Genomic DNA, 25,078 nt, shown 5'->3' on the forward strand with positions numbered 1-25,078 from the left:
GCGTGACTTGGTTGATTCATTTGGAATGATGCAATTTTGTAAGACACGTTAGATTGATTGAGAATGACGAAATCTTGCATGACTTGGTTGATTTTTTGGGAATGATGGTGCAAATGTGGGTTTTAATAATGGCGTCACACACGTGGGTGTTACGTAATGGCAGATTAAACGTGGGTGTTACATAATGGCAGTGCAAACATGGCGCTACGTAATGCTGGTGTGCACGTGACTATTAAGTAATGACACCACACACGTGGGATGTTACGTCTGCAATAATTGATATGCAGGGGAGAAAATACGATTGCTAGAAATTGGTTACATGTGGTGTGCATTTTTTTATTGATGGTATTTTATTACTATATTGTAATTTCAATGTGGTATCAGAGATGAAATAAAAGCAACGGCATCATTATGGTTAGAATATGGTACACCGTCATGTATGATCCAAAGTCTTTCTTTTCCTCTTCATCACACATAATTTTAAACTTATATTAGGGGCAATCTTGAACGAACAAATCCACAGTTTGAAAGGTCGATTGCACATTTTCTTCGATGTTCAAACATCATTGTCCTTTTGTTAATGCTCATTAAAAAGTGAAAATCTTTCTTAAAAATAAATAATTCTTGTATCTTTTAAAAGAGCTTTACAGGGCTGTTTGAATAAGTACATCCACGTCCAGCGCCCACAGAATCTTCCCCGCCCCGTTTCTTTGACTGAGTGTTAGATTTCACCCCTTTCCGTCAAAAAATTATTTTAATATCTCCCGAAGTTTTAATGCAAATGCCTCGTTTTTTTAAAGTGAGACTAAGCATACCTCGTTGACAAGCGCAAATTTGAATAATATTCTTCTTCGGTTTTCGTATAATCTCATTATAGGTAAATTTAACCCATATTAACAGATATTTCTGGGAGATTTTAATGAAAATGCACCATTTCTTTAACTAAATGTTAGACTTCACTCCCCTTAGTAAAAAAATCTTTTAAAACCTCCCAGATTAAATTTAAGCTGTAAAACATGCTAGTCCATGAACATTCACGCCACCGTGTCAATATGTTGAGATAGATTAGCAGGGATTTTTAACCAAAGTCAGAGAGAGATGAGCTGGATTTTTATCCAAAATCCACACACAGCCACACATAGACACAGACACACACGCACACGATCATACACGCACACAGGCGCGCACATGTACATGCACATCCACACGCACGCACTCATGCAAATACACACGCCCTCGCACGCACACGCGCACATACGCACACACACAAAGAAAGACACAGAGACATGCAAACAGCTCTCTGTCATATAGCTACGGTGGGAAGGAGACAAAAATATACAAAAACAACACAAAGTTAGACACTAAAACATACAGTCAGACACATAAAAACCCAAATACAGACACAGAGACATGCAAACAGACGCTCAGTCACACTGGAACGGTAGGAAAGAGAAAAAACAGACAAAACACAAAGTTAGACACAAAAAACATACAGTCAGACACACAAAAACACAAAGACAGACACAGAGAGATGCAAACAGACGCTCAGTCAAACAGGCACACTGGGAGAGAGACAAAAACACAAATGCAGTGACACAAACGCTCAAACACACTGTCAAGACACACAAAAACACCCAGAGACATACTGACGCTCAGGTGCACTAACCCGATGGGAGAGATATAAAACACACACAAAAAATACAAAGTTAGACGCACGAACACGCAGCGTCAGACACACAAAAACACAAAGACACACACAGAGACATGCAAACAGACGTCCAGTTACACCAGAATGGTAAGAGAGACAGATCACAATCGAAACACCCAAAAAAACACAAAGTCAAACAGACAAACACAGAAACACACAGACAGACAGAGTAAGACACAGAAAAACACAAAGATAGACACAGAGACATGCAAACAGATGTTCAGTCACATAGGCATGGTGGGAGAGAGACAAAAACATACACAAACACAGACTCAGACACACAGAGACATGCAAACATACGCTCAGTCACACAAGCACGGTGGTAGAGAGACAAAAAAGGCTCATAAAAACACGAGGTCAGACACACAAACACATAGAGTCAGGCAAACAAAAACACAAAGGCAGATACAGAAACACACTGTAAATAGACACTGAGTCACATAGGCACGGTGCGAGAGACAAAAACACACGCACACAAATAAACAAAGTCAGACACAAGAACAACGAGTCAGACACAAACACACAGAGTCAGATACACAAAAAAGCACAAAGAAAGACACAGAGATATGCAAACAGACGCTCAGTCGTAAGGACACGGTGGGAGAGAGACAAAAAACTCACACAAAAAGCACAAAGTCAGACACACAATCACTCAGATTCAGACACACTAAGACTCCGAGAAGACACAGAGACAATCAAACAGACGTTTAGTCACACAGGCCCGGTGTGAGAGAGGCAAAAAACAAAAAAAAATGCAATCAGACACAAACACACAGAATAGGACACATAAAAACACAAAGACGAACACAGAGACATGAAAATAGACGCTCAGTCGCACAAGGATGGTGATAGAGAGAGAGAGACCGAAAAAACACACCCAAAAACACAAAGTCAGACACACAAACACATAAAGACATATATGCAAACAGATGCTCAATCACACAGGCACGATGAGGGAGAGACGAAAACACACACAAAAATTAAAGCAAAAAAAAAGACACAGACACACAGAGTCAGACATACAATAAACTGTACAGAAAGTGTGCGAGAGAGTGACAAAAACACACATAAAAACGCAAATTCAGACACACAAACACACAGATTCTGACATATATAAACACAAAGAAAGACACAGAGACATGCAAACATACACCACAGAGACACACAGGACACATAAAAACACAAAGACAAACACAGAGACATGAAAATAGACGATCAGTCGCACAAGGATGGTGATAGAGAGAGAGAGACAGAAACGTCACACAAGCATGGTGGGAGAGAGAAAAAAACACAAACAAAAACACAAAGTCAGACACATAAACACATAGTCAGACACAAAAAAAGAAAGACAGACACAGAAACACGTAAACAGGCACTCAGTCACACAGGCACGGTGGGAGAGAGACAAAACACTCACAAAACACAAATGTTTGAATTCTCTGTGTTTTTCTTTCTGTTTTGTTTTTCTGTCTATGTGTGTTTGTGTTTTTGTGTGTCTGACTTTTTTTTGTGTGTTTGTGTTTTTGTCTCTCTCCCAGCGTGTTTATGTGACTGAGCGTCTGTTTGCATGTCTCTGTATTTAACTTTGTGATTTTTTTGTGTCTTACTCCGTGTGATTTTATGTCTGACTTTGTGTTTTGTGTGTGTTTTTGTCCCTCTCCCACCATTCCTGTTCGACTAAACGTCTGTTTGCATGTCTCTGGTTCTGTCTTTGTGTGTTTGTGTTTCTGACTTTTATTTGTGTCTGTGTTTTCTACTCTTTCCCACCGTGCCTGTGTGACTGAGCGTCTTTTTCAATATCTCTCAGTCTGCCTTTGTGTATTTGATTGTCTGATTCTGCTTGTTTAGGTGTCTGACTATGTGCTTTTTTGTCTCTCTCCCAGCGTGACTGGGTGACTGAGTGTCTTTTTTTGTATTTCTGTGTCTTTCTTTGTGTTTTTGTGTGTCTGACTCTGTGTGTTTGTGTGTCTGATTTTGTGTTTTTGTGTATGTTTTTTCTCGCTCCCACCGAGCTTGTGTGACTGAGAGTCTGTTTGAATGTCTCTGTGTCTGTCTTTTTGCTTTTGTTTGTCTGACTCTGTTTGCTTGTGTATCTTACTTTGTGTTTCTTGTAAGTGTTTTTTGTCTCTCTCCCACCGTTTTTGTGTTAATGAGTGTCTGTTTGCATGTTTCTGTGTCTTTCTTTGTCTCTTCGTGTGTCTGACTTCGTGTTTTTGTCTGTTTTTTTTGTCTCTCCCAGAGTGCTTTGTGACTGAGCCTGTGTGTAACACCCACGTATGTGCTGCCAATATGTTACACCCATGTGTACGCCATCACCCGCAATAAATCTACCAAGTCACTCTAGATTGCGTCATTCCCAATAAATCTAACATGCCATGCAAGATTGCGTCATTCCCATCAAATCTACCAAGTCACGCAATATTTCGTCATTCCAATAAATCAATTAAGTCACACAAGATTGCATCACTCTCAACATAAGTAAATAAACCCTGTTACGTTACAACCAAGAGTAAATACATTCTAGTACGCAACATACAAGGTAAACAGATCTTATTACGTAACAAGCATCTATGTCTCTTCTGAAACAAACCCTATTACGTAACAAGCAGCTGCGTCATGAAGAAATCTAAAAAAAAGTGATCTTGCACTAAACGAAAAGATACCAATTTTATCCAGGTTGTCAAAAGGGTGCATTTGGAATATCTCGGGATCTGGCACGAATATCAAATTGAAACGTTCATAGATTAAGTCTAGAAATCCATGAACTTATCAGGAAATCGCGAAGCACAAAAGGCCCAAACAGGATAGCGTTAGGAGTAACATTTAGGACATCATATGTAACACTGAAATTTCTGTTGAGTGATGCTGAAAGCCTCTGCCTGCATTCGGGCCGGAGTGATACTATTCCCTTTTAGGAATTAAGAATATAAATTGGTGACCCCCCACTTTTCACAGAAAAACTATTATATTAGGACTACTTCTTACAGTTCATTGTTGCATAAGGTTGCCAAAGCCCAGCATAGTGTCTCAGTTTCTTGAATAGGCTTGCCGCAATGGTCACAGCTCCCCGAGAGAGTAGGTTTGAGTCAGGCATTTTCTAAACATAGCTGGAGCAGTTCTAAGATTAGCAAGGATATCGTCTCAGAAACAATGTTTTGATGTCAATTTCTAAAAAAAATCCATCATAGACTAAGCCTATGCTTATCAATCGTATTTAAATTCAAATTTGCCCCAGAACTCTTTTCTGCTCTAAGATATAATTGCAAAATCCAACTAAGGTGCTTCTAGTTCACTTTTTATTGATAGGCTCTAGAGCGTCTCGTTTTAGCTTCAAATTTGAAAATAAGCTCCTTTCATGTGAAGTTTTGGGGGTTGCGACTGGTAGGTATATTATTGTAGTGTGTAAGTAATCATCAAAATACTGATTTTGTATAAAAAAAAGCAATAGCCACGATAATTTTATTTGCTCTGCTAGGACAAATTTCCTTCAATAAGGAACTACTTTAAATAATAGCTTTAGAGATTGCTTTCTGTTCAGCATCTAATCAGGACAGAAACAGTATTCCCCATGGATGAGTGATTCCTGAAGTCTAAAGATGTTTCAATCCGATCTGAAAATGATTATTCCATGCCAATGAAGAGGATTTTACGCTACAATAGGGACAAAGTATCCCAAGAGACTTATCTATCTGTGGCCTATAATTCAATTTATTTCTAATATAGATTGGGTAGGCTACTTTTTTTGCGCGTCATGTCAGAAACGGCTTGTGATGGATTAAAATGGTGTTAAATGGTGATTTTTCCTAATCTTTAAGTTTCTTATGGTCATTCGGGAATTTACTCAGCCTTCTGATCGCTTGCCTTATGAATAATACTAGATTTATGGACTAAAATTTCAGTTTAGCTATCAATCCAAACCCTGTAAATAAAAAAAAGTAGAGCAACGCTTCAAGTTGGCACATCTCTTTTTTATATTAAATAAAATAAACAATTTTTCTTAACTGAAAGTAAGGAGCGACACTAAAACTTAAAAGAACAGAAATTACTCCGTATATGAAAGGGGCTGTTTCCTCCTCAACCCTCCGCTATTTACGCTAAAGTTTGACTCTTTCTCTCAACTCTACTCTTTAAACCAGTAAAAAACTTTAGCATAAAGAGCGGGGTCTTGAGGAGGGAACAGCTCCTTTCATATACGGAGTAATTTCTGTTCGTTTTAAGTTTTAATGTTACTCCTTACTTTCAGCTAAAAAAATTCGTATTTTATTATTTAATTTCTGAACGTTTTAGAATTAATGCATGTTTTGATTATAGCTCTCCGCACATGAATAATTAAAACGAAATTTGCATATTAATTTTTTTTTGCTAAATGGCTTTCTATCAGTTTTGATCTGGCGATTTTGAGAAAAAAGGGGTGGGAGAGGAGGCCTAGTTGCCTTCCAATCTTTTGATTACTTAAATGGGCAACTAGAACTTTTAATTTCTTACGAGCGTTTTTATTAGAAAAAATATATGTAACTTACGAATTAACTTACGTAACGAACTTCTTTATCCGTACATTTTTTGTTATGTATATGAGGAAGTTTCCCCCTTGTTAATACCTCGGTCTTCACACTAAAGCTTAAATTTTCTCCCAATTCTTTAAGAATGACCCCTGAATCACAAAGGCCGTAGAATTTATAGTTGAAGCTAGCTGGGTCCTGGCGGCTTCACCGCCGGGCCCCAGCATGGCACGCGGCAGGCTTCTATATATGGATTCCCATTTTCCCTTGTGCTCTAACCACAGACAGTGCTGGGTCCCGGCGGCTTCGTAGCCAGGCCCCATCATGGCACGCGGGCAGGCTTCTATATATGGATTCTCATTGTCCCTTGTGTTCTAACCACAGACAGTGCTGGGTCCTGGCGGCTTTGCCACCGGTCCCCGCGGGCCCCAGCATGGCACGTGGCAGGCTTCTACATATGGATTCTCATTGTCTCTTGTGTTGTAACCACAGACAGTGCTGGGTCCCGGTGGCTTCGCCGCCGGGCCCAAGCATGGCACGCGGCAGGCTTCTATATATGGATTCTCATTGTCCTTTGTGTTCGAACCACAGACAATGCTGGGTCTTGCCACCGGTCCCAGCGGGCCCAAGCATGGCTCGCGGCAGTCTTCTATATATGAATTCTCGCTGTCCCTTGTGTTCTGGGTCCCGGTAACGCTTTGTAATTTTTGGATCGAATTGATGACGTAAATTGGTTTGTAATCACCAGTTTTTTACATTTTAAGAATTTTAATAAAATTTAAAAAGAGCCTCATTTTTTTGAGCTCGTGTTAACGGTAATAACAGTAATAACGTGTAACGGTGTAACGGTAAAGATAGTGTAACAGACAGACAGACGGACGGACACTACATTTTTATATGTATAGATTACTAAAAATACTTTAGCTCAAAGAGCGAGGTATTTAGGAGGGGATGAACCCCTCGTATGCGTAAAAATTTATGTTCCAGTTCTAATGCTGCTCTTTACTTTCAGTTGAAAAAAAATATTCATTTTTATTTTTTCATTGTTTTTTGTTTTAAATAATGCTAGTTACTCCTGCGCCCCCTTCATCGAAATTCTCTTTTTCCATGACAAATTCCTCCATGGAAAGATCCTCCTACGTAACCTCTTCCCCTCAACCCCAACCAAAAAAATCCCAACGTCTCTACGCTTCCCAATAACCATTATTATATGTAAACACTGGTCAAAGTTTGTAACTTGCAGCCCCTCCCCCGGGGACTGTGAGGGAGTAAGTCATCCTCAAAGACATAGTTATTAGGTTTTTTGCCTATGCTGAACAGAATGGCTATCTCAAAATTTTTGTCCGTTGACTTTGAGAAAAAAGAGCTTGGGAGTGGACCTAGGTGACCTCAAATTTTTTGGTCACTTAAAAAGGAACTAGAACTTATAATTTCCGTTAGAATGAGCCCTCTCGCGACATTCTAGGACCACTGGATCGATACGATCATCCCCGAAAAAAATAAATAAATACGCACCCGTGATCGGTCTTCTGGCAAAAAATACGAAATTCCACATTTTTGTAGATAAGAGCTCGAGAAGTCTACAGTAGGTTTCTTTGATACGCTGAATGCGATGATGTGATTTATGTTGAGCCTCTATTACTTTTAGGGGGCATTTCCCCCTATTTTCTAAAATAAGGCAAATTTGCTCGTAACTTTTGATGTGTAAGAGTAAATTTTGATGAAACTTATATATTTAAAATCAGCATAAAAATCCGATTCTTGTGATGTAACTATTGGCATCAAATTTACGTTTTTTAGAGCTTTGTTTACTATTGAGCCGGGTCGTTCCTTACTACAGTTCGTTACAACGAACTTTTTTTTTCCAAAGACCCGGATCGCTCCTTACTATAGCTTGTTACCAAGAACTGACACAGAGAATTCAAACAGACAACTCAGTAAGACAGGCACAATGGGGGAGAGACAAAAAACACCAACAAAAACCACTACGTCAGACACACAAACACACATGCTCAGACACACAAAACACAAGGACAAACACAGAGACATGGAAATAGACGCTCAATAACACAAGCACGGTGGGAGAGAGACAAAAACACACAAAAACACAGAGTCACACAAACCAACACACACAGTCAGACCCACAAAAAAAACACACAAAGGAAGACACAGAGACATGCAAACACACGCCCAGTCACACAGGTACGGTGTGAGAGTGACAAAAAACGCACACAAAACACAAAGTCAGACGCAAAAACAAACAGAGTCAGAGACAAAAAACACAAAGAAAGACATAAAGACATGCAAACAGACACTCAGTCACACCGGAACAGTGAAAGAGTGTAAAAAACAAAACACATAAAATCAAACAAACAAAAGCACAAAGACAGACATGGAGACATGGAAACAGACGCTCAGTCACACAGGCACGGTGGGAGAGAGTAAAAAAACACACACACAAGACCACGAAGTCAGACACACTAACACACAGAGACAGACACATAGGTACTGTGGGAGAGAGACAAAAACCACACAAAAAACACAAAGTCAGACACAAAAACACATAGATTCAGATACAATAAAACACAAAGACATACACTAACCCCTTTTCTTGCAAGCAAGTTGGTTGGGTTGACCTAGCCTACACATGGTAAGTTAGTTTAGGTTAACCTGACCTACTAGCATGCAAGAAAAGGGATTAGTGTCTGTGTTTTTGTGTGTCTGACTGTGTGTTTGTGTTTCTGAATTTGTGTTTTGTGAGTGTTTTGTCTCTCTCCCACCGTGCCTGTGTGACTGGGCGTGTGTTTGCATGTCTCTGTGTCTTCTGTGTCAGACACACAAACACACATGCTCAGACACACAAAACACAAGGACAAACACAGAGACATGGAAATAGACGCTCAATAACACAAGCACGGTGGGAGAGAGACAAAAACACACAAAAACACAGAGTCACACAAACCAACACACACAGTCAGACCCACAAAAAGAACACACAAAGGAAGACACAGAGACATGCAAACACACGCCCAGTCACACAGGCACGGTGGGAGAGAGACAAAACACTCACAAAACACAAATTCAGAAACACAAACACACAGTCAGACACACAAAAACACAGACACTAATCCCTTTTCTTGCATACTAGTAGGTCAGGTTAACCTAAACTAACTTACCATGTGTAGGCTAGGTCAACCCAACCAACTTGCTTGCAAGAAAAGGGGTTAGTGTATGTCTTTGTGTTTTATTGTATCTGAATCTATGTGTTTTTGTGTCTGACTTTGTGTTTTTTGTGTGGTTTTTGTCTCTCTCCCACAGTGCCTATGTGTCTGTCTCTGTGTGTTAGTGTGTCTGACTTCGTGGTCTTGTGTGTGTGTTTTTTTACTCTCTCCCACCGTGCCTGTGTGACTGAGCTTCTGTTTGCATGTCTCCATGTCTGTCTTTGTGCTTTTGTTTGTTTGATTTTATGTGTTTTGTTTTTTACACTCTTTCACTGTTCCGGTGTGACTGAGCGTCTGTTTGCATGTCTTTATGTCTTTCTTTGTGTTTTTTGTCTCTGACTCTGTTTGTTTGTGCGTCTGACTTTGTGTTTTGTGTGCGTTTTTTGTCACTCTCTCATCGTACCTGTGTGACTGGGCGTGTGTTTGCATGTCTCTGTGTCTTTCTTTGTGTGTTTTTTTTGTGGGTCTGACTGTGTGTGTTGGTTTGTGTGACTCTGTGTTTTTGTGTGTATTTGTCTCTCTCCCACCGTGCTTGTGTGATTGAGCGTCTATTTTCATGTCTCTGTGTTTGTCCTTGTGTTTTGTGTGTCTGACTATGTGTGTTTGTGTGTCTGACGTAGTGGTTTTTGTTGGTGTTTTTTGTCTCTCCCCCATTGTGCCTGTCTGACTGAGTTGTCTGTTTGAATTCTCTGTGTTTTTCTTTCTGTTTTGTTTTTCTGTCTATGTGTGTTTGTGTTTTTGTGTGTCTGACTTTTTTTCGTGTTTGTGTTTTTGTCTCTCTCCCAGCGTGTTTATGTGACTGAGCGTCTGTTTGCATGTCTCTGTATTTAACTTTGTGATTTTTTTGTGTCTTACTCCGTGTGATTTTATGTCTGACTTTGTGTTTTGTGTGTGTTTTTGTCCCTCTCCCACCATTCCTGTTCGACTAAACGTCTGTTTGCATGTCTCTGGTTCTGTCTTTGTGTGTTTGTGTTTCTGACTTTTATTTGTGTCTGTGTTTTCTACTCTTTCCCACCGTGCCTGTGTGACTGAGCGTCTTTTTCAATATCTCTCAGTCTGCCTTTGTGTATTTGATTGTCTGATTCTGCTTGTTTAGGTGTCTGACTATGTGCTTTTTTGTCTCTCTCCCAGCGTGACTGGGTGACTGAGTGTCTGTTTTTGTATTTCTGTGTCTTTCTTTGTGTTTTTGTGTGTCTGACTCTGTGTGTTTGTGTGTCTGATTTTGTGTTTTTGTGTATGTTTTTTCTCGCTCCCACCGAGCTTGTGTGACTGAGAGTCTGTTTGAATGTCTCTGTGTCTGTCTTTTTGCTTTTGTTTGTCTGACTCTGTTTGCTTGTGTATCTTACTTTGTGTTTCTTGTAAGTGTTTTTTGTCTCTCTCCCACCGTTTTTGTGTTAATGAGTGTCTGTTTGCATGTTTCTGTGTCTTTCTTTGTCTCTTCGTGTGTCTGACTTCGTGTTTTTGTCTGTTTTTTTTGTCTCTCCCAGAGTGCTTTGTGACTGAGCCTGTGTGTAACACCCACGTATGTGCTGCCAATATGTTACACCCATGTGTACGCCATCACCCGCAATAAATCTACCAAGTCACTCTAGATTGCGTCATTCCCAATAAATCTAACATGCCATGCAAGATTGCGTCATTCCCATCAAATCTACCAAGTCACGCAATATTTCGTCATTCCAATAAATCAATTAAGTCACACAAGATTGCATCACTCTCAACATAAGTAAATAAACCCTGTTACGTTACAACCAAGAGTAAATACATTCTAGTACGCAACATACAAGGTAAACAGATCTTATTACGTAACAAGCATCTATGTCTCTTCTGAAACAAACCCTATTACGTAACAAGCAGCTGCGTCATGAAGAAATCTAAAAAAAAGTGATCTTGCACTAAACGAAAAGATACCAATTTTATCCAGGTTGTCAAAAGGGTGCATTTGGAATATCTCGGGATCTGGCACGAATATCAAATTGAAACGTTCATAGATTAAGTCTAGAAATCCATGAACTTATCAGGAAATCGCGAAGCACAAAAGGCCCAAACAGGATAGCGTTAGGAGTAACATTTAGGACATCATATGTAACACTGAAATTTCTGTTGAGTGATGCTGAAAGCCTCTGCCTGCATTCGGGCCGGAGTGATACTATTCCCTTTTAGGAATTAAGAATATAAATTGGTGACCCCCCACTTTTCACAGAAAAACTATTATATTAGGACTACTTCTTACAGTTCATTGTTGCATAAGGTTGCCAAAGCCCAGCATAGTGTCTCAGTTTCTTGAATAGGCTTGCCGCAATGGTCACAGCTCCCCGAGAGAGTAGGTTTGAGTCAGGCATTTTCTAAACATAGCTGGAGCAGTTCTAAGATTAGCAAGGATATCGTCTCAGAAACAATGTTTTGATGTCAATTTCTAAAAAAAATCCATCATAGACTAAGCCTATGCTTATCAATCGTATTTAAATTCAAATTTGCCCCAGAACTCTTTTCTGCTCTAAGATATAATTGCAAAATCCAACTAAGGTGCTTCTAGTTCACTTTTTATTGATAGGCTCTAGAGCGTCTCGTTTTAGCTTCAAATTTGAAAATAAGCTCCTTTCATGTGAAGTTTTGGGGGTTGCGACTGGTAGGTATATTATTGTAGTGTGTAAGTAATCATCAAAATACTGATTTTGTATAAAAAAAAGCAATAGCCACGATAATTTTATTTGCTCTGCTAGGACAAATTTCCTTCAATAAGGAACTACTTTAAATAATAGCTTTAGAGATTGCTTTCTGTTCAGCATCTAATCAGGACAGAAACAGTATTCCCCATGGATGAGTGATTCCTGAAGTCTAAAGATGTTTCAATCCGATCTGAAAATGATTATTCCATGCCAATGAAGAGGATTTTACGCTACAATAGGGACAAAGTATCCCAAGAGACTTATCTATCTGTGGCCTATAATTCAATTTATTTCTAATATAGATTGGGTAGGCTACTTTTTTTGCGCGTCATGTCAGAAACGGCTTGTGATGGATTAAAATGGTGTTAAATGGTGATTTTTCCTAATCTTTAAGTTTCTTATGGTCATTCGGGAATTTACTCAGCCTTCTGATCGCTTGCCTTATGAATAATACTAGATTTATGGACTAAAATTTCAGTTTAGCTATCAATCCAAACCCTGTAAATAAAAAAAAGTAGAGCAACGCTTCAAGTTGGCACATCTCTTTTTTATATTAAATAAAATAAACAGTTTTTCTTAACTGAAAGTAAGGAGCGACACTAAAACTTAAAAGAACAGAAATTACTCCGTATATGAAAGGGGCTGTTTCCTCCTCAACCCTCCGCTATTTACGCTAAAGTTTGACTCTTTCTCTCAACTCTACTCTTTAAACCAGTAAAAAACTTTAGCATAAAGAGCGGGGTCTTGAGGAGGGAACAGCTCCTTTCATATACGGAGTAATTTCTGTTCGTTTTAAGTTTTAATGTTACTCCTTACTTTCAGCTAAAAAAATTCGTATTTTATTATTTAATTTCTGAACGTTTTAGAATTAATGCATGTTTTGATTATAGCTCTCCGCACATGAATAATTAAAACGAAATTTGCATATTAATTTTTTTTTGCTAAATGGCTTTCTATCAGTTTTGATCTGGCGATTTTGAGAAAAAAGGGGTGGGAGAGGAGGCCTAGTTGCCTTCCAATCTTTTGATTACTTAAATGGGCAACTAGAACTTTTAATTTCTTACGAGCGTTTTTATTAGAAAAAATATATGTAACTTACGAATTAACTTACGTAACGAACTTCTTTATCCGTACATTTTTTATTATGTATATGAGGAAGTTTCCCCCTTGTTAATACCTCGGTCTTCACACTAAAGCTTAAATTTTCTCCCAATTCTTTAAGAATGACCCCTGAATCACAAAGGCCGTAGAATTTATAGTTGAAGCTAGCTGGGTCCTGGCGGCTTCACCGCCGGGCCCCAGCATGGCACGCGGCAGGCTTCTATATATGGATTCCCATTTTCCCTTGTGCTCTAACCACAGACAGTGCTGGGTCCCGGCGGCTTCGTAGCCAGGCCCCATCATGGCACGCGGGCAGGCTTCTATATATGGATTCTCATTGTCCCTTGTGTTCTAACCACAGACAGTGCTGGGTCCTGGCGGCTTTGCCACCGGTCCCCGCGGGCCCCAGCATGGCACGCGGCAGGCTTCTACATATGGATTCTCATTGTCTCTTGTGTTGTAACCACAGACAGTGCTGGGTCCCGGTGGCTTCGCCGCCGGGCCCAAGCATGGCACGCGGCAGGCTTCTATATATGGATTCTCATTGTCCCTTGTGTTCGAACCACAGACAATGCTGGGTCTTGCCACCGGTCCCAGCGGGCCCCAGCATGGCTCGCGGCAGTCTTCTATATATGAATTCTCGCTGTCCCTTGTGTTCTGGGTCCCGGTAACGCTTTGTAATTTTTGGATCGAATTGATGACGTAAATTGGTTTGTAATCACCAGTTTTTTACATTTTAAGAATTTTAATAAAATTTAAAAAGAGCCTCATTTTTTTGAGCTCGTGTTAACGGTAATAACAGTAATAACGTGTAACGGTGTAACGGTAAAGATAGTGTAACAGACAGACAGACGGACGGACACTACATTTTTATATGTATAGATTACTAAAAATACTTTAGCTCAAAGAGCGAGGTATTTAGGAGGGGATGAACCCCTCGTATGCGTAAAAATTTATGTTCCAGTTCTAATGCTGCTCTTTACTTTCAGTTGAAAAAAAATATTCATTTTTATTTTTTCATTGTTTTTTGTTTTAAATAATGCTAGTTACTCCTGCGCCCCCTTCATCGAAATTCTCTTTTTCCATGACAAATTCCTCCATGGAAAGATCCTCCTACGTAACCTCTTCCCCTCAACCCCAACCAAAAAAATCCCAACGTCTCTACGCTTCCCAATAACCATTATTATATGTAAACACTGGTCAAAGTTTGTAACTTGCAGCCCCTCCCCCGGGGACTGTGAGGGAGTAAGTCATCCTCAAAGACATAGTTATTAGGTTTTTTGCCTATGCTGAACAGAATGGCTATCTCAAAATTTTTGTCCGTTGACTTTGAGAAAAAAGAGCTTGGGAGTGGACCTAGGTGACCTCAAATTTTTTGGTCACTTAAAAAGGAACTAGAACTTATAATTTCCGTTAGAATGAGCCCTCTCGCGACATTCTAGGACCACTGGATCGATACGATCATCCCCGAAAAAAATAAATAAATACGCACCCGTGATCGGTCTTCTGGCAAAAAATACGAAATTCCACATTTTTGTAGATAAGAGCTCGAGAAGTCTACAGTAGGTTTCTTTGATACGCTGAATGCGATGATGTGATTTATGTTGAGCCTCTATTACTTTTAGGGGGCATTTCCCCCTATTTTCTAAAATAAGGCAAATTTGCTCGTAACTTTTGATGTGTAAGAGTAAATTTTGATGAAACTTATATATTTAAAATCAGCATAAAAATCCGATTCTTGTGATGTAACTATTGGCATCAAATTTACGTTTTTTAGAGCTTTGTTTACTATTGAGCCGGGTCGTTCCTTACTACAGTTCGTTACAACGAACTTTTTTTTTCCAAAGACCCGGATCGCTCCTTACTATAGCTTGTTACCAAGAACTGTTTGATAAAGATTTTCCAAAGACTTTTTTTTGACAATCCTACTGTTTTGAATGCCTTTATTTTCGGTTTTGACCAACTTCCCCTTCCTTTGGTGCTGCCTCTAAAATATATCCTTTGCTCCTACCTGTCTTTTAGGAATCAAAATAGAGTCCCGCTTGGTTGATAGATCAAAACATTTACGTACACAAGGTAACAGAAAACGAAAAACTTTTACAACAAATAATCAAGTCAAACTTAAAATGTAGAAATTACCATATACAGAAGTATGTCTGACGCCCTTAAGCCTTCTAAAGGTCAGAGCGTCACTTTAGCTTTGGAATCGAAATATATTTAAAAGTTTTTTCTTACAGCATTAATAAATCCAAAATTACTGAAGCTTCCAGGAATGGATATCCTGATTTAATACATAGTCACTCTGCTTTCGTTAGTTCCTTTCAGTTATCTTGGTTGTAATGGCGTTTTTTGTTGTAATGGCTTGTTTTTTGTTGTTGATATTATGACAAATAAAAACCCACTGCTCGAAATAAAAGATAGTTTTAAGTAAAGCGCAAATGCCGTTCCGACCGTTGGAAGGCGAAGGTGCGTTAGCCCTACTCCCCTTTTTTTTTTTAAATTTCTGTTCGATTTGAAGATTGACTTGATTATACACTGGAGTTTATTTTTGTTCTGAATCTTATTTATTTATTGGTAATGATTTCTGTTCATTTTAAGTTTGAATTATTATTTGACTTATTACTGTTCGTCTTTGGTTTTATTAAGCTTATTACTTTTCTTTAAAAAACTTTATTTGTGGAAAGAAGTTTTTAGAATAAATCAGAGGTAACGCCATAGCGTTGCCTATAGCAAAGGCCATAAGGCTTCAATGTTTTGTTATTTATTTATTATCTTTTTCCCAAATGCACTTCATATGGAAGGGATGGTCGTATAAACATGGGAAGGGGCTCATTTAATTGCAAGTCGGAGGTTCTAGCGCGGAGGTTCTAGTCGGAAGTTCAAACGTGATTGAAGGGCAACTACCCCCCCACACCCCTTTTTCTCCAAATGCGTCAGATAAAAATTTTGAGATTACCATTTTATTGAAAATAGTTCAAAGATTAGATAACAAAAACTACGGTGTCGACACAACCCCTCATGGCCCAGGAGAGGCGTTGTAAGTTATGACCTCGGTGCCTGTATAGTTCTTATGGAAAGGATGCTAGTATACACTTCAGAGAGGGCTTATTTGATTGGAAATTTAAAGTTCTAGTTCACTTTTTAAGAGTCAAAGGAGATCCATTGACAACTAGCCCTTCTCCCTGCGCCCTTTATTTCCAAAAGTGCATCAGATAGAATTTTGAGATAGGCATTTTGTTAAAAAAATTCATAAGTCTGATAACAAAACTCTGGTGTTGCCACAAATCCTTAGGGCCCGGGGTTAGAGGTTGTAAGTTATGCCCTGAGTGTATGGTTCTTATGGAAGGGATGCTCGTATATACTTAAGAGAGGGCTTATTTGATTGAAAACTGGAAGTTCTAGTTCTTTTTTTAAGATTCAAAAGAGATCCGAGGGCAACTAGCCATTCCCCCCACGCCATATTTTCCCCAAACCCATCCGATGAAGATTTTAAGATAGCCATTAAAAAAATAGTTCAAACATCAGATAACGAAAACTTCAATGTTGACATAACCCCCCAGGGCCCGAGAGCAAGCGTTGTAAGTTAGCGCTGCGGCACATACGGTTCTCACGGAAGGGATGCTCGCTTAAACTTCATAGAGGGCTAATTTGATTGGAAACTGAAAGTTCTAGCTCACTTTTGAAGAGTCAAAAGTGATCGGGGGCAGTTAGCCCCCCCCATGCCCTTTTTTTCCTCAAATGCATCATATAAAAATTTTAAGATAGCTATTTTGTGAAACAAAATTCAAAGGTCAGATAACAAAATTCCGCCGTCGACACAAACCCCTAGTGTTCGGGGGCAGGTGTTGTAAGTTATGTCCTGAGACCATATATGGTTCTTTTGGATGGAATGCTCGTATAAACTTCAGAGAGGGCTCATTGATTGAAAACTGAAAGTTCTAGTTCCCTTTTTACGAGTCAAAAGTGATCGGAGGGCAGCCAGCCCTCTACGCTCTTTTTTCTCAAAATGCATCACATGAAAGTTTTTAGATACCCATTTTGTTAAAAATTGCTAAAAGGTGAAATAAAAAATCTCTGGGGTCAACACAACCCCCTAGGGACCAGGGGGAGGCGTTGTAAATCAAGCCCTGGGTGTATGTATGGTTTTTATGGAAGGGGTGCTCGTAAAAAATTCAAGGAGGGCTCATTTGATCGGGAATTGAAAGTTCTAGTTCACTTTTTAAGAGTAAAAAGAGATCTGGGGGAAACTAGGCCCCCCTAGCGCCCTTTCCCCCCTAAACCTACCGATAAAAGTTTTGAGACAGCCATTTATTTGAAAATAAATCAGACATCAGATAAAAAAAATCCGTTATCGACAAAACCCCCAGGGCCCAAGGGCAGGTGTTATAGGTTATGCCCTAGGGTCATATATGGTTCTTTTGGAAGGAATGCTCGTGCAAACTTCAGAGAGGGCCAACCAATGAAGTGTGAACTTCAGTGGTTGGAAATTGGAATTCTAGTTAACTTTTTAAGAGTCAAAGTGGTCGGAGGGCAGCTACCCACGTCCTTTTTCTACAAACGCATCAGCTAAAAATTATGAGATAGCCATTTCGTTAAAAGTTGTTAAAAGGTCAGATAACAAAATTTCGGTGTCGACACAACCTCCAAGGGCCTGTGTGCAGGCGCTGTAAGTTATGCCCCGGGGATATATATATGGTTCTTATGGAAGGGATAATCGTAGAAACTTCAAAGTTGGCTCATTTGATTGGTAATTGAAAGATCTAGTTCACTTTTTAAGAGTCAAAAGAGATCTGAGGGCAACTATCCCCCACCGCTTCTTTTTTACCCAAACCCATCCCATAAAAGTTTTTAGATGGCCACTTTTTTTAAATGGTTCAAACTTCAGATCATCAAAATTTAGTGTCGAAATACCCCCCCCCCCCCCAGGTCCCGGGGAAGGCGTTGTAAGCTATGCCCTTGGGGCATTTATCGCTCTTATGGAAGGAATACTCGTATAAACTTCAGAGAAGGCTCTTTTGATTGGAAATTGAAAGTTTTATTTTGCTTTTTAAGTATCAAAAGTGGTTGGAGAGCAGCTAGCACCTCCCCCCTTTTTTCCCCAAATGCATCAGACAAGACTTTTAAGATAGCCATTTTATTAAAAATAGTTAAAAGGTCAGAGAACAAAAACTCTAGTTTCAACACAACCCCCCAGAGCCCGGTTGTGGTCGTTTTAAGTTATGCCCTGGGGACATGTATGGTTCTTATTGAATGTATTCTCGTATAAACCTCAGAGAGGGCTCGTTTGACTCGAAATTGAAATTTTTAGTTCACTTTTTAAGAGTCAAAAGAGGTCTGAGGGCAACTAGCCCCCACGCCCTTTTTTCCCCTTAACCTATCTGATAAAAAAAAATTTCCTACCAATGAAGTGTGAATTTCAATGGTTGGAAATTGGAATTCTAGTTAACTTTTTAAGAGTCAAAGTGGTCGGAGGGCAGCTACCCACGTCCTTTTTCTACAAACGCATCAGCTAAAAATTATGAGATAGCCATTTCGTTAAAAGTTGTTAAAAGGTCAGATAACAAAATTTCGGTGTCGACACAACCTCCAAGGGCCTGAGTGCAGGCGCTGTAAGTTATGCCCTGGGGATATATATATGGTTCTTATGGAAGGGATAATCGTAGAAACTTCAAAGTTGGCTCATTTGATTGGTAATTGAAAGATCTAGTTCACTTTTTAAGAGTCAAAAGAGATCTGAGGGCAACTATCCCCCACCGCTTCTTTTTTACCCAAACCCATCCCATAAAAGTTTTTAGATGGCCACTTTTTTTAAATGGTTCAAACTTCAGATCATCAAAATTTAGTGTCGAAATAACCCCCCCCCCCCAGGTCCCGGGGAAGGCGTTGTAAGCTATGCCCTTGGGGCATTTATCGCTCTTATGGAAGGAATACTCGTATAAACTTCAGAGAAGGCTCTTTTGATTGGAAATTGAAAGTTTTATTTTGCTTTTTAAGTGTCAAAAGTGGTTGGAGAGCAGCTAGCACCTCCCCCCTTTTTTCCCCAAATGCATCAGACAAGACTTTTAAGATAGCCTTTTTGTTAAAAATAGTTAAAAGGTCAGAGAACAAAAACTCTGGTTTCAACACAACCCCCCAGAGCCCGGTTGTGGTCGTTTTAAGTTATGCCCTGGGGACATGTATGGTTCTTATTGAATGTATTCTCGTATAAACCTCAGAGAGGGCTCGTTTGACTCGAAATTGAAATTTTTAGTTCACTTTTTAAGAGTCAAAAGAGATCCGAGGGTAACTAACCCTCCCACGGCCCTTTTCCCAAAACTCATCCGATAAAAATTTTGAGATAGCCATTTCCTTCTAAATAGTTCAAACATCAGATAAAAGAAATTCAGACAACCTCCAAGGGCCAGGGGGCAGCCGTTGTAAGTTCTGCCCTGGGGGTATATAAGGTTTTTATGGAAGAGATGCTCGTATAAACTTCAGAGAGGGCTCATTTGATTGGAAATTGAAAGTTCTAGTTTACTTTTTAAGAGTCAAAAGTGAACGGAGGGCAGCTAGCCCCCCTCTCCCATACCCTTTTTCCGAAATGCGTCAGGTAAAAACTTTTAGATAGTCATTTTATTAAAAACGGTTCAAAGGTCAGATAACAAAAACTATGGTGTTGACACAAGCCCCCAGGGCTCAGAGGACAGGTGTTGCAAGCTATGTCCTGGGGGCATACATGGTTCTTATGTAAGGGATGCTCGCATAAACTTCAGAGAGGGCTCATTTGCTTGGAAAGTGAACGTTTTAGTTCACTTTTTAAGAGTCAAAAGCGATCGGAGGGCAGCTACACGCGCCTTTTTTTCCACAAATGTGTCAGATAGAAATTTTGAGATGACAATTTTATTCAATATGGTTAAAAGGTCAGATAGTTGAAGTTCTGGTGTCGAAAAAGCCCCCCAGGGCCTGGGGACAGGCGTTGTTTATTTAACACTTAGATTTAGTGACTTGCGGGGCAACTTCGATTTATGGTGCAAGGGCAAAAAAAAGCATACAACAAGTACTAATATAAATGAATAAATAAATAGAATATGCCAATCAAGCTTAAAAAGAAGAAAAAATTCTATTGGCGCATAAATCAAACCCAAAACGAACAGAAATTAAATAAACAATCAATGCAAACAAACAAACTATAGATACTAATATAAATGAAAACATAAATCTTAAAACGAGTGAAGCTTAAATTTAATATACAAATCAAGCTTGAAAAAAGCAAAAATCACTACAAACAGGAGTTTGGGTATCGCCTCCTTCTCTCACTGTAAAATTCTAAAGCCTACTGCGTCATTGGCGCTTTACTGAAAACGTATTATATTACAAATATATTCTTTTGTACTTAATATTGAAAATAAACATTAGAATTACAGTAAAATTTTGAAATGATGAGGTTTCAGCTATTAATATCATTATACATCAAATATCCAGTTTAATTTATTAGTTCTTTCTAAGATTGTTCAAGACGAATATAGTTTCACTACAAACAAGAGTTTGGACTTAAAGCCTACTGCGTCAACGGCGCTGTACTGAAAACGAATTATATTACAAATAATTTCTTTTCCAGTTATTACAGCATTGAAAATGAAAATAAAAATTACAGTGAAATAAAATCTTGAACTGATGATCTTTCAACAGTTTCTATCATTATATATCAAATATTCAATTTGATTTTATTTGCACTTTCCAAGACTGTTCAAGACACATATAGTTTTCAGTAAAGCGCCATTGACGGCGCAGTATGTCAGAAAAGGAGGCAAAACAAACTCTTGTTTGTTGTAATTTTTGTTCCTTTCAAGCTTGATTCGTATATTTACGTTAAATTTCACTCGTTTTAACATTTATGTATTCATTTATATTCGTATCTATTGTATGTTTGTTTGCATTGATTGTTTATTTAATTTCTGTTAGTTTTGGGCTTCATTTATTCTCTAATAGTCATTTCTGTTCGTTTTGAGTTTGAATTTTAACAGCTATTTGTATCTACTGTTCTTAAGATTAATATGGTCTTTACTTTTCTTCGAAAAACTTCTTTTTCGGAAAGTTTTTTTTTAATAATTTCTTAAAGAGAACAACAGGAGTTGCATTTCTGGTACTTAATTTGCTTAGAACGTTTGGTGATACGTCAGGTTTTCCAAATTCCATCCTTCCATCTTTCCATATTGCAATGCTGCACAAAAAAAAAGAATGCTGTCATAATTTATTATCAAATGCTGGCCCATACTTTAACTAACGCCTCATCTTTATTTTCAAGGAGATCAGCGAGAGACAAGATATCAATTGCTGAAATGCAAAAATGCCAAAGGAAGATTAATCATTGCTCTGCTTTGTCATGCACATCAAAAGATAAGGAAAGCAGATACGTGTGTGGCTCTGACGGGAAGACATATCCTAATGAATGTACTTTAGCCATTGCTAACTGCCTGTAAGTACAGATTGTTTTCTTCCCATTCACAAACAGCCAAAAAGACAGATAAATAATGTTGTTATGAATGAAGCATAACTAGAACATGGAAATGCAAACAAAAAGGGACATTTTAGCCTGGAATTTTCTATCAGGAAAATCCCTTTCCTGCCTTTTAGAAACTTGCGAAACTGTGTTTGGATAACTAGCAGCGGCTTAAAAGCAAAGATAACAGACACAAGAAACATATATATAACATTTCTAGGCCAGAAACTTGTTCTTCATTTTCATAAACTCTGATTTTAGTTTTTAAACCTTAATCTTCCAGCTTGATGCTTCAGTATGACGAACGAAAAGTTCGCCACTTTTTGACATTGATAGGAATAGAAACGGGCTACTGAAATTTTTCCTTTGAATAATGCTACCCATAGTGGACGATGCTCTGTCACTACTCTTGGGTTTTTACCTATGTACTTTTTGAATATACGAAAAACTTTTTTTTTGAAGGACTTGAAAGAATAATCTCTAGGAATTATTCTAAATAGCGGGTGATCGCTTGAACACGCTTTTTGATAAATTTGAAAAGCTGATTCGGATTTTTTCTTTCTACATGCGCAATTCCAAAAGCACTGTTTTATCTTTTTCTGTTTTTGTTTTCCTGGCTAATCGTATTTAATTAGTAAGCTATGTTTTTTTTATATATTGAGCCCTTAGCTTTAAATAATTATTCTTTTTATGACTGAAATAGAAAGCCACCGTTCTGCGTACGCACTCCACGTTTTGGCCTAAAATCATAATCAGCAACAAATGCCGTTTGTAGGCTCATAAAAATATAATCAACAGAAAACTAATTCAAAGCAAAATAAAAATAAAAACGTATCACCTGAGACAATATATTTAAAAGCGCATAATCAGAGCTTTCTAAGGGGATGATAACCCCTCGCCTGCTGAAACTTCCGCTACATGTTTTTCTGTAGCTTGTTTTTTCTCAAAACTGTTCAAGTTTCGAAGTATAATAAAACGGTTAAATTTGGAATGACGGTTGTGTCTGTTCCTATTAGTTTTTATTAGCATACAAAAAGCTAATATGTAACTGTAGCTTAGACAGGGAAGGGATTGAACAGAGTGACAGTCTTTACCTTATAAAGGGGTAGTACTTCCCATTCCTAAGCTCTAGTGTTGCTCTATGATTATGGAGAGTTGTATTTTGACTACAACTAATATTAACGACTCATAACAGTACCAATATGCCTGATGCAAAGATAGCAACGCACGCCTGATGCAAAGATAGCAACGCACCCTCCTCCTTCATCCCACTCTGTTCAAAGCCTCCCTCTTTACATCCTCCCAGGATGTTCCCATTACCTTTAAATCTTTCTTTATGACATCATCGACCCCAACCGAGGACGACCTGCTTTTCGTTTAGCCCAAGACGGATGGCCGAAAAGGACATCTTCGGCAATCTGTCATCCTTCATCTGCAGAACGTGCCTTGACCATCTCAAACTTTCTCTCATTATAGCCCTAGAAAGCGGGATTGAACCACGCTTTTCGTTCAACCTAATGTTTGAAATACGGTCGGTTGGCCAAACGAGGTCAGCCGGTCGAAGTAACCATGCCTTAGAGCCATATTTGACCACTGTCATCATTGTAGCTTCCGATATTCTAATATTGGTTTGCCGACTTATCTTTCTATTCTCACAAACATTTTTTTACTGTAAAAAAACACACTGAGCCTTGGCTATTCAACCTTTGGCATCTTCACTGCTCTCATCGTCTTTACTACTAATACTGCCAATGTCCACCTGAGCAATCTTTTTGTTACCCAATGTCACTTTTACATCTTCACTTATTCCTAGCCTTAATGTATTAGTCTAGATGTCCTCCTGATCATTCTTTTCGTTACCCAACGTCAGCTTTTCATCTTCAGTTATTCCTAGCTTAAGTGATTTAGTCTTCTTAACATTAATTTTTAAACCTATTCTAGCATCCTGAAATCGCAAAACCTCTAAAAAGTCATTCATTTTCTTCATACTTTCATCTAAGATGCTTAAATCATGAGCATAATTTAAGTCCAAGAGAGCTTTTCCTCCCCATTGGATTCCGTAGTCTCCCATTACCTTTCCTGTGCTCGTTAAGAAAAAGTTGTTTTTTGAGCTTTTTATTCAAATTGAGTAGTTTTGTGACTACCTTTAACCATGTATATATTTTTTTTGCTAGAAGTATGTCGTGTATCTTTAGAATCTCAAGTCTGCTCCATCCCCTTCTCGTAACGGGCTCCCATGCTCAAAATATCATTTCATTGTAAAAAAAAAAAAATTGTATTAACAGTTTCTGAGGCATAGAAATGAAAAATATTATAGATTATTGGTTGTAAAAAAAAGAAAAGAAAAGAAAAAAAAAATTTAAGGATGAAACCAGGTAACTGTTGTTTTTTCAGCGATGTTTGTTTGTTTTCTATTTGCACTAGTTAGATTTCTAGAGAGAAATCTACTAGAGATATTTCTACTTCTACTAAAGAAATTTCTGAAATAGCGTTTATATTACCTTACTAATGTTTTTAAGCTACCTTAAGTGGGAATAATGATAAAAATAGAAAGTAAAATTCACTGGGATCATTAGATGGCAAAATTTAACCGTTATTTTGTAAAAAAAAAAACTGCTCATGTGTTTTGACACTTTTTTATGTTGCTTTTCTTGACATAAAATGTCGTTTTCTTTTTTAAAATTCCCTTAGTGTCAAAACTAAACTCAGCTCTGGGAAGTTTGATATAATTTCATTTCTTACCTGCTATTTTAAGGTCGCTTGAGCAATTTTGTCAAGAAAAATATCGCTTCCAGAAATTATTATTAAAAAGTAAATGAAACCCAAAACGAACAGAAATTAAATAAGCAATCATAGCAAGAAACATACAACAAGTACTAATACGAACAAATAAATAAATAGAATATGTAAATCGAGCTTAAAACAAAAAAAAGTGTACATATGGAAACTTTCATCATTGCTTACTGTATGTCACATCATGTAGATCCACATTTTTTTTCAGGTGCTAACAGCGCAAATAACGGCACAAAAGAGGTGAGAGAAATCTAATCTCTCCAAGTGCTTGTTTTGCAGCCCCTCCCTTCAACAAAAAAACAAAATAATTCATCTTAGGATTCGGTTTTATTAGTTTTAAATTTCGTGGAGGATTTCCTCCTATACTCTTTAGAAAATGGTTACTATTCGGATAAATGTACACCTCACCATTATAAATAGAGACATGTCTGCTTTATAGTTTTTTTGATCTAGCACTGCTATACAAAAACGTTTGCACTGTTAAGAACTTGCCTTGGTAGTCTGCCGTGTGCTTGTAGAAACTCATGTAATTTTTGATCAGCTGGTTGTGTCCTGTTCAAGCAAACCACCTTTACCAACAAACTACCACATCCAAGACCTAATGTGAA

General features: G+C 38.3%; 1 protein-coding gene across 1 annotated transcript in view; it reads left to right on the forward strand.

Annotated features, from left to right (window-relative positions):
• The window catches only part of LOC136035434 (agrin-like), a 225,547-nt gene that overhangs the window by 68,512 nt on the left and 131,957 nt on the right, over positions 1-25,078 (forward strand). Inside the window, exon 6 of the mRNA XM_065717243.1 lies at positions 21,483-21,653. Coding sequence (XP_065573315.1) covers positions 21,483-21,653 — 171 coding nt within the window. The remainder of the gene's footprint in view (positions 1-21,482; positions 21,654-25,078) is intronic.

The sequence above is a fragment of the Artemia franciscana genome, chromosome 14, assembly GCF_032884065.1.
Source record: "Artemia franciscana chromosome 14, ASM3288406v1, whole genome shotgun sequence".
Lineage (NCBI taxonomy): Eukaryota > Metazoa > Arthropoda > Branchiopoda > Anostraca > Artemiidae > Artemia > Artemia franciscana.